The sequence below is a fragment of the Lutjanus erythropterus genome, chromosome 20 (genome assembly GCF_056507025.1).
Source record: "Lutjanus erythropterus isolate fLutEry1 chromosome 20, fLutEry1.hap2, whole genome shotgun sequence".
Classification (NCBI taxonomy): Eukaryota; Metazoa; Chordata; class Actinopteri; order Lutjaniformes; family Lutjanidae; genus Lutjanus; species Lutjanus erythropterus.
In genome coordinates, this window is record NC_139336.1 from 16,260,099 (window position 1) to 16,278,005 (window position 17,907).

Genomic DNA, 17,907 nt, shown 5'->3' on the forward strand with positions numbered 1-17,907 from the left:
GCTTCGGGGTTGGCAAACTGCAAAATAATAAACAAAAAGTTATTTAGCAAGTCTATTACAAAAGCTGTTGGCTGGCATTCTGGCTGGAAGTGGAGGGAGAAGAGCCCAGAGCAGCTGATGAAAACCAGCCTTTTAAACCACAAAATTGGAGGCTGGAACCAATCAGCTTCCTGGAACAACCTGCACACTGACACAGTCAATCATTCAATCAGCCTGCAGCCCATCACACACGACACGCACAGTTTAAAGCACAGACTCAAATTCACAGAAAATGTTCATACAACCTCAGGATTGTAACAGCGAGTCTGGTGAGAAATTAAACAGCTTTTTATGGTTAAACAAAATGTAGCTTACTCTTTAAAAAAAAAAAGTCTATCTTTGTAGTGAGCCTTTCTGTAAAGTTGTCAGACAATTAAAATAACAATAAGGGCTCATTAGTAGCAAAAACAAGCACTTTTACTGGACAGACTTTGGACAAATTTCAAAAACTGTTGTCCCCATTAGTCACCTAGAAAGAGGAACATGGGAAAATTGGATCCAGTTTGAAAAATACATTAATTACCCTTTAACCTCTGCTGCATTGCATTAAAAGTTAATAAGTACGATTTTGCAACATTTTCATATTTACTGTGTTCGATTCTGATAATAACTAAAAAACATGTAACATTATGTTATTCTGTGAATAATTTGAGTCTGTAATAAACAGTTTTGTCATGAATGACTTGAGATCACAAAAAAAAAGAAAAAGAAATTACTTTAATTCCAATTCATCACTTTAGAACTTAATGTAGCACTGTAATTTTCACTTTTTTTGTTAAATGTTCCTGTGTGTCATTGTATTATTTTGTGTGTTAAATAATAAAAGTAACAATGTTGGCAGTTAAAAAGGAATTTATTCATACACAAATTGCTTTGGACAGAATAACTGATACACATCCTTATCCTCAACATCCTTTTTAAAACAATAACAACAAGAATAACAATTTCAAGATGCATATTTAAGAGAATTTATACTTTTTTCAATTAAAGAATCAATTTCACCTGCTTTCTATCTGTTTTGCAAATTCACATTACACTATGGCAGGAAGAGAAATGCTATAAACTGAATTAGAAAAAAAAAATCCTCTGGACATATTGTAGTGGACCAGTGGTGATAGTGTTTTATCAGTCTGTTTCACATTTCCCACATATAAATCTTGTTATTAACCTAAGCCACTACTGAGAACAACCATTTCAATGATTAATGGCCTTCTGGGCAGAATCAATGAATCACTCCACATTAGTAAACATTTTGTGCAGAACGTGCAGCAACACACATCTGAGAGGCAAGTAGTAGCTATACATACAGATGCCTTCCTCTTACTCTTGTGCTCATTTTGGCTGCTGTTCGCATAGTGTGTGTGTGTGTGTGTGTGTGTGTGTGTGTGTGTGTGTGTGTGTGTGTGTGTAGAGAGAGAGAACTTTGGTGATTGTTTGGCCTAAACGGTTTCAGTGAGTGGATGTTAACCCAGAAAGAAAATAGAATTATTAATCAAATTCTATGTTAAGCATCTGAACAGAAACTACATTTTGTAGTTAGCTTGTAGACACACATATTAACACAAAGAATCAACAAAACATATTTGATTACCACACATACCTGCACCTGCTTTGAAGACATGAATCACATATCAAGGTGTTATACGAGTGACTTCTTTTCTTTTTTGCCGTTTAAATTAGTTATTCCCACTGAAACTCAATTCATAATAAGACATTTACCTTCTAAAAACCGTGTTGAGTAAGTAATACTCTGACTGTCGATAAGTACCTCATACAACCCCATTTCAAATAATCTGAACTATCCCTTTAAGCTGGGATAAGCAGTTTTTCTGGCGTCACTGGGGAAATGTTCCATAAAAACCTTTCAGCATATTGTGATTCAAGTGGTCTTGAGAGAAAACTAGACTTCTGCTCCTCCTCTTGGCTCTGTTTCTAGCCCATCTAGCCCATGATGGCCGATCACAGGTCGGTAAAATGGTTGATTGTTAAGTCTGTATTTGACAACCTGGGAATGAGACTCAACAATCAACCACCTTTCTCCAGAACTAAGTGATTCACCATCATTTACATTATAATTAGTCCTACAATACAGTCCTGACATACTCTGCTGTACTAAGTTCACATTTTGAATTGAGAGTACTGTATTAATTAATGAGGCGTTTTTCCAGTGTGCTGTTTCTTATTGCTTGCTGCTGACGCTTGACAGTAAAAGGAGAGTGATTATGCCCCCTGGACTGCTTGCAGGGATTTACTGTATAAAGCAGATGCACAAGATGTTAATTTAACAGCAAAACAAGACAAAACAAGAGCTCTTAAGAACGCCTGAATTGGTAGATAGCTTTATTAAAAATAACAATGCATCTATTAAAAAACTAAACTAAGAGAATTAAGTTTGCAAGCAGCAGCCATAGCAGTCTATCACCGCTGACTACAGCAGCGGGGGGGGCGGGGCAGCAGATCAGAAAACAAGAGGGTTCAATCTGTAACAGCTGCTTTCTGATAACTCTTGTCTTTTTCTGTCATTTTTCTCCAGCAGTGTTTTGTCCCCGGCTGGTACAAAATGCCCCCGGGTGTTTTTTTTCCTCCCTTTCCATCCAACTCTGATAAACACTCGGGCTGTCTGCCTAAGATTTAGATCCCATACAAGCAAGTCAAACTCTGTTTTTAGTCATTGTTATCAGCCCAAACATCAGTCACTGTAATCTGACTCATGCTGCCTGCAGGGTTAGCGTATAGTTTGACAATACTTTTATTCCCTAATACATAAGTCTGCAGCCTCATAGGATATATTAGAAATGAAATGTTACAGCACTACAATGTAATATGTCAGGCACTTTAAGGACAAAATTACAATAAATGACTGGATGGTAAATTAACATGTTTCTAACAGAGGTAGAAGCAGTTCTCTTCAGCTGAAGTGCACAGAGGCCCTGGTCACTAATTAAGAAATGATGGTGTTTGCACACACGTGTCTATAATTGTATCTTTAGTCCCATTATCAGCATTTCGATTACATGGGGGGCGGCTGTGTGTGCTCCTAGCACAGAAGCTAAGTGATGTACTGCTGTACACGGGATCAGCAGCACAAGGTATTTTAGCCATTTAAATAAAGGTCCACCCAAAAAAACAAAGAATCAGTCAGTTAAAGTGTATGCCTTTTCTGATGGGAAACCTCCATTATACAAGCCAAACATCAAACTCTACAAACCGACCAAACTCTACACGAGAGTTGTCTCAGTCTGTTTGTGTTATTGCATGGTTTCAGTGAATCTTAAAACCCTTGATTCACACATTAACACAAACAAACTAACAGATCAAGGTTGTGGAAAACCAGCAACTTATGTGTTCTGACGTAAAATTACTGATTTCACCTCTGGAGTTTGGTTGGTTTGAAGAGAACATTATTTGGCTTGTATAATGGCCGTTTCCCTTTGGAAAACACTGTCTAATTGCAGGATTAGGTGGTTAAAATATTCTAAATACAGCACACACGTGAACTGATACTGATTTTTTTTTTTTTCGGGTGACCTTTTTTTAAGGGGCTAAAATGTTTTGTGGGTGACCCATTCATAAGACGTCATTGCTTTGCTTGTGTGCTGGTACTCCCCTATGCTTCTTCAAACTGTGGTGATCGACCACCATCTATTGTAGTTACACAATGACTATCAATAGGTAACTTCAAATAATCTGAACTAGGTTCACTGTTATGCTTGCTGCTAGTTCTTCATTAAGACAGATTAAGACTCCCTGAGCTATCTAGTGTTAAGGCTTAGCACCGTTTTCATTGCAGGCCTAAAAATCACAAATACAGCTTCCCTGTTAGAAAACGGCAATCACATGGACAGATTAAGGCCCCGTTCTACATACTGATTTGACTAATGATGGTTTCGACATAAACAAGGATTGTTCAGTTTAGTTTCTATTTCTAAAACTGACTAAAAACCATTAATGTGCTGTAAGAGTCTTTAGAAACAAAGGAAAAACTTTGCACATCCATTAAACAAGACAGGTGCGATGAAGAGAGGACCAAAAACTTGCGAAAGGTCTCCCGCACACTGTCAAGCCTGATGAAGGTCTAGTACAGAAACGTCGCAAATAAATTATATATTGCAAGTTAGACAGTGTGCTGGAGTCTTTCTGCAACCCGTTAGAGTCTTTGAAATCAATCCAGCAGAGATGCAGGTTCATTAAAAGTTAACTGGATCAGTTTACCCAGATGTGATGATAAAACATACATGATTATATGGCTTCTTCCAACCATCTCCTCATGGCCTTTGTGTTCGCAGATGGACTGCAAGTCTGCCTATGAACACAAAGATAGTGAGGAGATGGTCTGAGGTCGTCTGTGGGACACTTCAGGGCTGTCTTGAGTTGACAGACACAGGCACTCTGCACTCTGAGCCACATGGAGAGGACATGGATGGGTTTATGAAGTGCATCACAGCCTACCATCCAACGAGTCTACCCAGCAACAACCGGCCATTGTTATTCAAACAACAAGCTACCCAGTTTCCCCCCCAGAGATCAAAGTATTTCTGGTTCCTGATTCTGATTTTGGAGATAATAAGATGGAATTTGTCTTGAGAACACTGATACTGTCAACCCCAGAGTGGTTATAAAAATGTGGAGCTTAACAACGAAAATTCATGTCAGTTTTTAATCGGCACCTCTTTGATATCTTGATACAGATTCTAGACCATCTATAGAAAGCTAAATTTTAAAGTTCCATCAAATCCCCTCCATTTTCAAATCACAGATACAACTGGAATATCAACATTTGAGCTACCTTGTATTTCACAGAGAGGTTAAGACTAAAACAGCTGCACCTGCATGTAAAAAAAACCCTCAGCCTGAGTGTTTTTACATGTGTGGTCGTTCTCAAGCATAGATGCCCTTGACACGTTTATTCTCTGGGTCAAATGGAGATTTGAGGTGGGCCTTGGCCTTGTACGTCACTCCCATCCTCTCCAGGGTGAACTCGCCGCTCTTTATAAAATCGGCACTCACCTGATAAAGAAAGGAAGAGAAACAGAGAGACGGGTAAAAATTAGAAAATGACGGGGGAGATAAGCAAGAAAAGGAGTGGAGGGGGGAGGGAATTTCAATATTTTGGGAGACTACAAGGAGACGACGGAGATTAAACAGAGTGGAAATGAGACGACCAATTAATCCACAGTCTTTATAAAAATAGTGTTTCCAACCGGCAGAGCGCTCCGGAATGGGCGATTTCACGGCGTTCATATCTGACAGAAGAGAAGAGGCGCAGGAGTTATAAAACACTGAAAGCAATTCATTCACTCATGAGTCAATGTCAGCTCCCTCGTAACCCAGAGAGCTAATTTTCTCCGACTGACTACCTTTTCCCTCCCTGCAGCTCTCCCACTGATCAGTCACTCCGTCTCTCTATCACTCACACACATATACACACACACACAGAGCTCACTCTCATCACCGCTTAGTTTTTACTACTTTCCTGTTGAAGGTTTTTAGAGGGAACATTACTGTGGTCAAAAGACCTTATTCAGGGACAAACGTCTGCAGCCATATGACATTACAGCAAAAGGCACACCAGGAACATCGCTGATGTCCTTGTCTCAGTGTGAATGGACGATTATTACTCACACTGCAATGATGTGAGACTGAAGGCCAGTTTTAACATCAACTGACAAAAGGATCTGTAATGGGCTGTACTCACTGTTTACTCACAACCCTCTCAGTTCCTGATTTTTTTAAAAGCAGCCCTGAAGTGCTCTGACACATCACTGTACCCTATTGAGACATAAAATGATAACAGGCTTCTACAGTGAAATGAAGTTCATTCTATGTCTATATAAAAGTTTTAGTCACATTTTTCTATTGCAACACATTGAGATATCAGTGTGCGTGTTCCTCTTAATTATAAGAAATCAGTTACACTTCATTAACAGCACCCACTGCAGACATTTATGTCTAATGTGCCTTCCTGCAAGTAAGTGTCTCATGATTTGCGAGGCAAAGTTTTCATTGTTAAGAACAGTGTAATTCACACTTAGCACTGGCATTTGTGCTAGCTGTCTAAAAAGATTTTAAACAGAGTCAACAGTGTCTCATTCTGCAATTTCTGATTAAAAGATCAAAAACACATATCTAGATTTTGCTGAGATTTGGAGATATCGACTATAGAGATGCCTGTATTCTCTCAAATATAATAGAATTAGATGACACTTGGCTCAAAGCTGCAAGAACAAAACAAAAAAACATTTTAAACAACCCAATACTGATGTCTCTTTCCATAGATCAGGACTGTTACTAAAGATAGTCCACAGACCTTGTTGTGAGCAGTTTTATGTAGGAACAATTTTTGTTCTCAATCGAACTACGACTGTCTGAACATTTAGAGCCTCTCTGGGAAATCCGCCATTGCTGAAGCGCTTCTGTGCTAATTCAAGTTTGCATGCACGAGAGTTCAAATCTCAGCTTTCCTTCTAGACACAACATGAGTACAGAAAACACGAAGGAGAAAGCTGAGGTTCCAAAAGGGGCAGGACATCTATCAACCGGTCATGTCTAACCAATACCACGGCGACGCACCTTCATTGTTGCCTGTCATCTTGCTGCTGTCTTATTAATGTTTCTCTGTCATTCATGCTGCTGGTAATGAGCACCCCTCCACTCCCCATCACCGCCCAGTCTTTGCAGATTCATCAGCTTCATCATTTTATCAGCCTATTAGTCCCAGCAGGGTCATCAGCCACCAACACCACCAGAGTCTGGACTCCATGGGGGGATTTATCTTTCTGCTACTGCTCAGACGCCCCTCAATTACAAAATCTCCCTGTAGAGTCTAAGACTTTCTGTCAAGACGAATCATCAAATATCATCTGTGTAACAACCAATTATCTTTGTCTCTCCTGATTGAAATTACAGAAGTTTAAGAAGTTACACCTGCTGTGTCACTGTGACTGGAATGACTTCACCTCATTTAACATCTTGCCCACAATTATTTGGTGCTGTAGTAGACACAAGTGTAACAATATCACCACATCTTTTTCCAGGAAACACTGAGTAAACTGGCCACTGATGCATGTACATTACTGTACTGGGATAAATTAAATGGCATAGCAGCAGCAGTGAAATGATGAATTGAAAAAAGACACATAAGCAACAGAGTGAAAAGATGTAATAAGGACATGTAGTGTAAAAAATAAAGAAATAAACAAAAAGGGAAGGAAGGAAGGAAAAAGGAAAAGAGACACCTCTCACTCACTCACATTTATTTCTGCTGAAGCCAGTGATGTGATCGTAGGGGATGTGCTCTGTAATACTGACTGACAGGAGACTAGATCCCACAGACCTGTGTGAGTCTGTGTGTGTGTGTCTGCGCACGTGTCCGCATGTGAGTGCATTTCCTGAAGTGCTCAACAAAGCAAAGACGGGTCAATCCTCTTTGTTTTGATGGTCACGACTCTGCATATTAAACCAATGAACACACACAAAGACAATGGCAGACATGCTACCACACACATGCACACAGTGTGTGTGCCTATTGAGTACACACTCACAGATACATATCTAAACACCCTGACAAATCACAGGATTGTTCTGTTTTTCAGAATCTAAAAAAAATTAGCTTTGCCTTTGAGCGCAACACTTCAACCAATAACTTTTTGTTTCTCTCTTGCTGCTTCCATCTGCCTGTTTGATGTTCCATCTGTTATTCTGTGTGTATCTGTATTATCATCAGGAGACACACACACACACACACACACACACACACACACACACACACACACACACACACACAAAGACTGTGTGCTGGCTGGCCAATACCACTTATTATTCAGTGTGAAGTGAATGGTGGGACCTGACAGACAGCTGATAATACCTGAAGTACCTACAAAAACACATTCATATATGCAAAAGCACAACCATCTATACTCATCTGAGGACTAAGAGAATGAGATATGGTGTTATACTGGTGTCATACTGGTGTTATACGTAGACTATCTTTCATGCCAAACCTTTAAAGTTTGATATAATATCAACACTTCTGTCACAATTTTTCCAGTACAGATACAGAAACTGATCATTTTTAAAACTGATATGAAATACTTCAAAAATGATGTCAGACTTTTTGAAAAAAGGATCGGAAAATCACATGACACACTGGCCAATAATAACAAATTCATGACAAAGTAAATATGAGTACAATTAAATAAAAACATTTGTGCTAATAATAAAAAGTCTATTTCAGTGATTCCCAAAGTGGGGGCTGCACCCCCTGGTGGGCAAAGAAAGTACTGCCTGAGAGGTCATCAAATAAATAAATAAAACAATTTTAAGTATCAGTTTTAAAGTTTGAAGCTACCATAAAATATTAATGATTAATTAAAAAACAGGACTGATAAAACCAAGCCATGGGATTTAAACTGTGTTATTCTTTTGTTATTTTCAGATCTAATTTCACTGTTGTTACCTTGTATTTAGTGACCCATTAGAGCTGATCAGAGTGATTAAAGGTTTGAATGGACCTCAGAAGATTTTCAGATTTCAAACTTGGCTGTGGCATTTTTAATTTTGGGTATGGCAGGACCATTTTACAGAAACACTATAATAAAAATGATAATAAATTGAATAATTATCTTCTTGTTTTTGTTCAGTCTCCTTATAACTTTCTGGCTTTCTTTAAATGTTTGAAGAAGTTAGTCAAGTTGTTGCTGTGTCGCTCTCTTCTTGCTGTATTCCTAACTACAGGTAAAAATTAGCACCAGATCATGCTATATTTCTCTTCTGCCACAAATTTAATGCAGAAATGTGTGACTGTGTGACTCATTTCTAATCTCTCATTGGTCTCTGTAGTCATGTGACACAGGCCAGCTAAATATGCATCGATAGCTTTTTAAAGGAATCAACACCAAATGAGCAGCTTGTGAGAATTCATGTATCAATCCTGCCGAGTCAATCTGCCCGATATGCAGGAGTTGAAAAGCAAAATATTTGTAATTTAAAGATAGAAATATATATAATATAAACAAAAAAAGTGTTGAAGCTTAAATGACAACAGAGCAGAAAATAATTAAGCGCAGAACTATAAAAGAGTACATGTATATGTGTAAGTGTGCGTGTGTTTAAGTCCTTTACCACTCCTCCATCGGGGTTGCGGATGTATCCATAACCAATAGTTCTGTCAATGAAGAAGCCATAGTCAGAACGTCGCAGGTGACCAACGGGAACACCGTTACGGAAAATAGCCTCAAGACCAAACATTGGCACTTTCCTGGTGGAGAGAGAGAGAGAGACAGAGTGTTTAATTATTATTTCACTCACTCACAAAATCAACTTATTTAATCGAAGCTGGTCTTGAATCCAGAGCATATTTAATTTTAATCTGTTCATGTGTGCAGTAACACGAACAGAAGTCTGCTGACTGTAAACTGCACACACAAGATTCACCTATATATGCAAAAGTACATGTATTTACCCCGATCACAGCTGTCAGACCCAAACACAACATCTCACATAAAGAAGAAAATGTTTTCATGATAGCTAACTGCTATTGTTGTGTGCTTCCATCTCCAACATTTAAATACGGTCAGGAGAAGAGAAGAACATTTATTTTTAGCTGGCCCTCATGAATTTTTGAGCTGAACTGGTTTTGATACAGGTAAGGTTTATAAAACTCATTTGAGGATGTAACTCTCCAGCTGAAGGTAAAACATTAATGATGCCTAAACCATGAGCTGGTGAAATTACATCTTAGATTTACATATAACAGTTGAAATATTTTAAATTGTAACAGAATTTCAGTTTTAGTTTCAGGCCTGTATTTACTAGGGATGGGGGGAAATGCATTCTGATGCATTGCAATTGTCTCTTGGCAGATTATGACTCGATGAAGAAAAGTCAATGATCAAAAATTTAAAACCCAATCGAATCGTGAGCTGCGAAGAGATTCCCACCCCTAGTATTTGCTAAAAAAAAACCTCTGGCATGTAAAAAAAAAAAATCACAGCTGGGAAATTTTAAGAATATTCAATTAAACTGTTTTTCCATCCTGTTACACAGTTTATCTGAGGCACAGGGCTTAAGCATCGAAACCATACACATGGTCTTTTTTAGGGCTGTGCTGTTTTTTCAGTTCAGCGCCACACTGAACTCCCGTGTCAGTCTGCTTGTCATCTATGATGTGAAAACATCAGATTTCCACACAGTCAGATAAAGAAACAGTGTGTGTCCTGCTCATAGCACCACAGAGCATCTCTCCTGCAGGCTACTGACAGCACTGTCAGTCGCTGTCTGGCGTCACGCTGCCCTCTCCATCACTCTTCTCTGGTTCTACTACAGTTAGTTTGGGTTTGGTGATTTTGAGAGCCACTTAGAAAAATGCAATACCAGAGCAACTTTACAGTGTACAATGATGCAGCTAAAAGAAAATGAACTAAAGAGCCTAGACTTTTTCAGTACTGCACATAAGGAATAGGTATCACTAGGAATTTACTGATACCAATATTGATTCTGATACTGCTTACTGATGCAGATACTTGGTAATACTCTTATTGATACTGTTCGCCATAACGTGGTGCACAAAATAAAGACATCACATGAAAACATAGGAAAAGATTTGACAGTTATTTCATTACTTTTTTTTTTTAGTGAAGCGAGCCCACATTTTTGAAAGTTTTGCCCAGTTGGCTGTTTATGTAACATTACATAAATATGATGCCAGTATTATTTGTTCGGGACGTAATCGATATTTCAGTACTGACCAGTCAAGAGCCGGTTCTGGTTTTATTAACGGTTCTCAATACTCATCCATAATGCATATTTAGTCACCAGGCAAGAATACGTTTTACTCCCATTGTTTACGCAGCACAGGAATCGTGGGGAGATGAAAGTGGCAAAACCAAAACATATAATTGGTACATGCGTCACTGAGTCATCAGGTCACTAATAAAAGTTGAGGCCTGCTCAATTTTGACAAATAACGTGTCATGCCAAAAATGCAGTGGCAAGTGCTGGAGGTCAGCTTCTGGCTTCATGTCGCCAGCTTCCACTGAAAAAGACTGATGCTCTGAACATACCACAAGGCTTCTGTTCTCTGAGTAAGACCATTCTCTAAATTATTTTAGGTTGTGCTAGGTGTCCTACAATATTCAAGCTGTCGCAGAGACGATATGTCCTTTTCATTCATTTCTTTCTGACGAGCACACAACCTCAGGCTTTTTACTAACTCATCAGTGGTGAAGCAGACAATGCGCCTCTTCAACCCTTCCTCCTTCTGTTTCTCCAGCCTATCACGGCCCTGGAACGGGATTGAACTCTTCAGTTTGCAGGTGAAGGCTAATCCCGCCTCCAAAGGTGTGTCATCTGGGCGAAGGTCAGCGTGCCAATGTCTGTACCCTGATAAAGAGAGGAAGAGAAGAAGCAAAGGCTTTAGTTGTGAGAAGCACTGAAAGAAAGGTGGAGAACTGTTTATTTTGATCAAGAAGTACTTTAAGCTTCAAGTTAATTTGTGCAGAATTCCCTAAAAAGCTTAAGATCAATGCAAACATACTCTAAAGCTGCACTAATCAATATTTTATACTAAAGATGGAAAAATACTAGGTAATGAACCTGCAGGATCACAGTCAAATGTTTTATTTACAGGATAAAACTCCACCTGAGCTGAGTCTGTATGTTCATGTTGGTTATTTATGTTACCTTTCTCTATGCTGAGAGAGTCGATGGCCCTGTAGCCTGAGTTGATGATGCCGTGCTTTGCGCCAGCAGCCATGACAGCGTGGTAGACTGGAAGGCAAGAGTCTTTGGGAATGTGCAGCTCCCAGCCGAGCTCTCCCACAAACGACAGACGCATAGCTCGCACCTGGAGAAGAGAGGGGTGAGAGAGAAGGGCTTAGAGAGAGATGGAGAGCGGCACATAGAGGACCGAGCCGCCATGTCTCTGCAGAACAGATTTGGAATAGAAAAGATTCAAGGATAAGATAAGGGGCACAAAGAGGGAAACAGGGGAAGCTGTAATCTCCCTTTAGAAATGGATGTTGCCCTGAAAGATATTAAAAAAACACCTGAGGGTTGAGAGGTGGGAATGATGGGAAGGAGATTAAGCAGGGAGAGAGGTGAAAGAAAACAGAATGAAAAATAGTGAAGGAGTGGGTAGAGACAGGGCCAGAGAGATGAAATGTATAAGACTGACAGACAACAAAATTGAGGCACTGAAGCTAGAAGAATGAAAAGGGAAAATATTTATCAACCTAAACGTTATTGTCATAATTTCATCAACTGTGAATAAGAACTGGTCACGAAAACATGACGAGCAAAACGCAGCAAGAGCAGCGTTGAATAGGGTGAAGGGTGCAAACCTCCCACAGCTTTCCAAAAAGCCTCAATTTAACAGATATCATCTCAAAAAACGTGTCCTTCAAACTGCAAGCAAACACAGGAAGTAGCCCCCTTGAAATCCCTGAAGCTGCTGTTGTGAATTGCTCAGCAGCTGTGGAACAATTACCTGCTGTTTGTCTGATAATGTCAGCCCATGGAAACTGCACAGTGTGTATCTTGTCATTTTATTTTTGCAATTTGGAAACTTGCAGACCCAAACTGTCTTCTTGCATTTTCCCCTACATGTCTAGGATGCACACAGGCATACTAAAGCTGAAATCCCATGTAGAGAAACACCAATCCATACATTATTATATTATTATCATCAGTGTTAGTATTAGTAGTATTGGTATTGTGTATTAGATTACATGAGGCTGCACCTGAACTTCAGTTTAGTAGTGAAACGTTCTGTGACAGCTGATGTTGACTGACTATGTTCACATCCAGTCACAGTTTTTACCATCTGGAAAGCTTGTTTAGTGTTGAAGAGCCTTTGACTTGTGTGACGACATCCTCCGATCATTGTGGGGCGCTGTAGGATTCTGGCTTGTGAGGGTGATAGCACTGAGAGCTGGCCTTCATTTCCTATCATGCATTGGTGCTTTGTAGTTTGCCAAGTTACCTATTTTATGTTCCAAGCGTGCTCAGGACATTATGGTTTATAGTTGGAATTTTGAGTGAGGTGGCTAGTAGGGCACCATGGTGGCGCACTTGGTTAGTCTCAGTCTCAGTTCGGACACGACCTTTCTGTATAGATTTTATACATTCACACTGTGCCTGCATGGAGCTCAGGTTTACCTCACCATCAAAAACATCCATACTAGGTAAATTCTCCAGTCAGTAGCCCTCACCCAGGTCCTGGCTTAGAATTAAACTGCTCCTAATAGAGAGACTGAAGGTGACTGCATAATTGTACCCCGTATGATTTTATATAATAAAGTTGGCCTTTACCTTTAGTAGAAGAATTTCCCAAAGAGGATGACTAAAGTATTTACCCATCTAGTGCATTTCTTCACTCCAGCAGAACTATGGCGAGTTCCTATCACTGATTTCGCTCTGTTTAGCGCCATATTGTTATATGGATCAGTCCAATGGGCAAATTATGTCAGCATCAGCCCCCAGTACCAATATGAGATTGGATCGGTCCGACCTCCACTGTACTGTCTACTGTTGTCTGCACATTTATATATCAGAAAAGAAGTGGATCTGCCATACAATGCAGTTTGCAACAACAGCTACAGGGATTTCCATGGGGTTCATCAAACTCAAAATGTTTGAGATGATTGCTACTTAATTAACATTTTTCCTTTGTCTGTCAGATTATTATAGTCACAAGAGAAACAAAATGAAAATAACACCCACTTTGAAAAATACCAGAATGGTTAGGATTAAGAAAAATGCACAAAAAAAACAAAACAAAGAAGAGGCAAAGGAAGAGGAAAGGAAAATAAACGGGTGAGAAAATATGGAAGGGAGTGAAAAATGAAGAGCGAAAACTCTCTCCAACAGTTTCCCCAGTGGGTGCTGTGACAGCCAGGCCATCTGGCCAGCCAGGGATCACCCTGGGCCCCATATGTACACGATGAAACTCTGGGGAGGACAGTACATGTAGGCCTGCGCTTACGCACAACACACTCCACCAGATACACAGGCAGCAAACTCAAACACACAGAGACACTTGCATGCCTCATGCATTCTGTCACTCAAACTTCAAACACACACACACAGCACAGACACGTACAAAAATGCATATAAACATGAAGTCATATGGCCTAACACTCATGCCAGCACAGTCGCTTCAACTGGCGGGTTAGGAGGAGAGACAGAGAGAGTCTAATGAGCTATGAGGGGAGCAGAGGGCAGAGAGAGAGCTCTGTTCTCGCAGCAGTGCAGCCATTAAAATGTCACCCAGACAAGGCCGGCAACCAGCTGGAACACAGCACAAGCAACGCCCACACACACATGCACAAACATTACTGCAGAGCTGTGAGAAGATGCTGACTGCAATCACCGGAGCATTGCATAATTCATGCAAGAGCAACTAAGACAGAGCCGGTGTGTGTGTGTGTATGTGTGTGTGTGGACATATGTGTCGCCGCATGTGCCGGTACAACATGCTTTTTTTGATCCGAGGCCAGGAACAGTGTAGAGGTCAACCTGACTGGCTGCCCGAGGCTACATCACCTCTCAGCATTATTGTGAGAGAACTGAATGACAAATAATCATAAATATATGATTTCCCCTGCGCTTGTAAACAACAGCAGCGTTATAAACTTTGTTCTGAGTTGTTTGACCTCGGGGGACAAAACAGAAAGAGGCAGAAGGCGTAAAGAAGGTAGAAAGACACAAAACATGTGGACAGACTTGATATCTAAGTAAGTCACAAGGATGCCTTGAGACATGCCATCTGTCACACACACACACACACACACACACAAACACACACAGAACCTTTAAAATAATAAACGGGTTTCACTCATCAGCATGCGCTTTTTTTGTTTAATTAACTGCATTTTTTATTTAACTAGTGTTGACAGGGTGTGTTGAAGCTGACAAATGTGCCACATTCAATTACTGGAGAAACGGGTTGAGGTACCGAGTGTGCGTGTGAATACTGTATAATGTGTTCTTACCTGATGTCCTGCTGCGTTGACAACTTTGTGGGAAGAGAAGGGGAAAGCTTCGTTGCTCAGGTCTGTGTCCAGCACCTCCTGAAGTACCTCTCGACTGCACACAGAGGAAACACGCCATCACCGTCAACAGAGGTAGTTGGTCAATATATTTCACACTGCATCTGTGCCACTGGTTTTTAATACTTAAATGATCAGATTTTGGGGTCTTAAGACCAACAGGTCCCATTTAGTGTGTTGTAAGAGGTCCCCAGCAAAAGGAGGAATTTTTATTACATTTTTGGGAAGCTGGAACAACAGTGGAAAAAATAACATTGGCAATTTTGACTGATAGTAATGTTATTTATTTTTTTATTTTAGGTTGACGATAATGAAGGCCAGGATCGCTATAAATTACAAAGAGGAGATTCCTTGGGACACAAGGCCTTTTCACACTGATTGCGCAGTAACTCACTGCCTCCAATCCTTCCAATGAGGGGATGGTGGCGAGGGGAAGTGGCTATTACAGTATTAGGGGTAAGAAGTAGCTGCCACCCGTGTGAACATGCACAGATTTTGCACTGTCGCTCTGAGTTCACCATGCTGAACTGACCAATCAAACAGAAGGAGGCAGGCATCACAGAAATAAGCATACATGAAGGAGCTGATAATGCTGGTGTCTGAGTACCTGGAGCTGTACAACACAGTGTAAATTAATTATACTCATGTTCCTATATAGAGATTTGCAAGACAATATCTAGGGGTGTAATGGATCACTGTTGGTCTGTGGTCTGTATGGATCACCCCCCCCCCCTCCCCCACAGTTCAAACCACATGTGATCTATGGACTAAATGAAACATCATAGAGTAAAATACAGTTTTACTGCTGCATCTGCTTTTTGAAGTAACAGTAAGTACTCTTTGGAGTAACTCTGCAGCACATCTCTGTGTGGCAGTGGGGTCTAAAAAAAAAAGGAGGAGCGCCACTACATAGTGAAACCATCACTTTGGGTATTTTCACTGGTGCACCTGGGAAACCGAGCATGCAGTCGTCATAGAAACAGATCATAAGATTGGGATGTTTGTTGAAGCTTTGGCTGCTGGACTAGTGTGGAGGATTCAGAGGCATCTAGGGGTGAGACTACAGATCACATCTAACTGAATACACCTCGCCTCACCTTCCCCTTCTAAGCATGTAGGAGAACCTACTAGGAGAGTCACTGTTTGGTTTGTCCATCCTGGGCTACTGTAAAAACATGGTGGTGCAACATGACAACATGGAAGAGGACCCACATCTCTGTAGATATAAACAGTTCAGGCAAGTTAACAAAAACACAGTGATTCTCGTTTTGTAGAGATTATACACTAATGAAAACATACTTATTATGTATATTTAGTTCATTCCATTTTTGCAGAAATCTGCTAATAAATCCCTGTAAAAGCTTTTATTGTGTGACGTCTATTTTATTTTTTATCATTTGTTGTTTTGTTGTCTTTTGATGGTTGTGAAGCACTTTACCACACAAATTATTATTATTATCCGTTTTACACAGTGGATCTTTAACACTCAAAATTGTCTGTTTTTTCTTCAAATTAAAATCTTAAAGAAAAACATTACTACAAAATTACAATAATATCTGTATTATTTTCTGTAGAAAGACAACATCTCACCTTCTCCCACAAACACACACACACACACACACACCAAAATCAATATTACATAAAGATGAGTCAACAGAAAAAAGGGACTAAGTTTAGCTTACTTTGCTACTTGTATGTTTGTGAGTGGGCAGGTAGAGGCCTTTTCTGGAGGTTATTTTTGCAACAGCGTGGCAGGACGCCAGGGTGGAAGATATTTGGGGAAGGGTTCGGGTTGTGTGCTCCGTACATGTTCATGCATCTGTGTGGGAGTCCTTTCTTCTAAAAAGCAATCGATGTTGTCATAGCTGGATGTAGAAATGTGTGTGTGCGGATACGGTCTTGTGTAAATAAAACATTTCTTGCATATATGCATGAGTGCAGGCATGCATGTACAGTATGTTCAAGTACGATGCACAGGCTGATATTTCCTTCAGGCTGTCCTTCAGTTTCTGTCCTCCCTTAAGCATTTGTTCACTGGACTCGAGAGCCCATGAGCAAGGCCAATTAGCTATATATAATCAGTGAATGGCTCTGTCTGTCTGTGTGTGTGTGTGTGTGTGTGTGTGTGTGTGTGTGTGTGTGTGTGTGTGTGTGTGTGTGTGTGTGTGTGTGTGTGTGTGTGTGTGTGTGTGTGTGTGTGGTGAGGCAGTCTAGCAACCACCAATTTGTTTCTCTGACTTGCCACTTAACTGTGGCTCTCAGCTGTGGATCAGAGGATGCACACACACACACGCACACACACACAAGGAGCTCTCTTACAGGATATCACATAATTTCATGTATTATAAATGAGGTTCATAATTACAAAGCAAACGACAGAGTGCCAGTTTCACCCTTTTGTAGTGCGCTGCCAAGCTGTGTGAGAGAAAAGCTGCAAGTTCTACAGATTCCCCTCTCTCAGGAGAATTGGAATGAGACGTCTCTGGGGGAAGAAGACAAACACATTTCCATAAACGCCGCAATTTCCCCACTCCTCAAGCTTTAAAGAGATCAATTTGCTTCGAGAAGACAAAACCCAAACATCGGAGGGTATATTTTCTGTGATTCCTAAAACGTGGCAGAGACAATGAGAAGGAGCTGAGGATCATTATAGTAAGACCCCCAACCTGCGCCAACATCCAGAGACACAAACACAGTCGAGCTGAGTGCGCTTTTTCAAGTATCAAGTCTAGGGCTGAACCTAACTTTTTCCATTAATTAGTAGATTAATCTATTGACTAATTTAATTTATTCCAGAGATTATTTTTTATTACTCAATTAA

The 17,907-nt window shown here is 40.2% G+C and overlaps 1 protein-coding gene and 1 long non-coding RNA gene across 2 annotated transcripts in view; one reads left to right on the top strand and one right to left on the bottom strand.

Annotated features, from left to right (window-relative positions):
* Positions 1 to 952: 952 nt before the first annotated feature.
* Positions 953 to 1,491, top strand: LOC146308289 (uncharacterized). Its single transcript, XR_014772670.1, has 2 exons — positions 953 to 1,422; positions 1,453 to 1,491. It is a non-coding gene; the product is annotated as an uncharacterized LOC146308289 (long non-coding RNA).
* A 3,191-nt stretch (positions 1,492 to 4,682) lies between these two features.
* sardh (sarcosine dehydrogenase) overlaps positions 4,683 to 17,907 on the bottom strand; it is a 56,928-nt gene continuing 43,703 nt past the window's right edge. The window contains exons 17-21 of the mRNA XM_084746263.1: positions 15,030 to 15,123; positions 11,719 to 11,881; positions 11,250 to 11,418; positions 9,160 to 9,295; positions 4,683 to 5,046 (exon numbers count right to left, since the gene is read on the bottom strand). Coding sequence (XP_084602389.1) covers positions 4,918 to 5,046; positions 9,160 to 9,295; positions 11,250 to 11,418; positions 11,719 to 11,881; positions 15,030 to 15,123 — 691 coding nt within the window. The 3' untranslated portion in view covers positions 4,683 to 4,917. The remainder of the gene's footprint in view (positions 5,047 to 9,159; positions 9,296 to 11,249; positions 11,419 to 11,718; positions 11,882 to 15,029; positions 15,124 to 17,907) is intronic.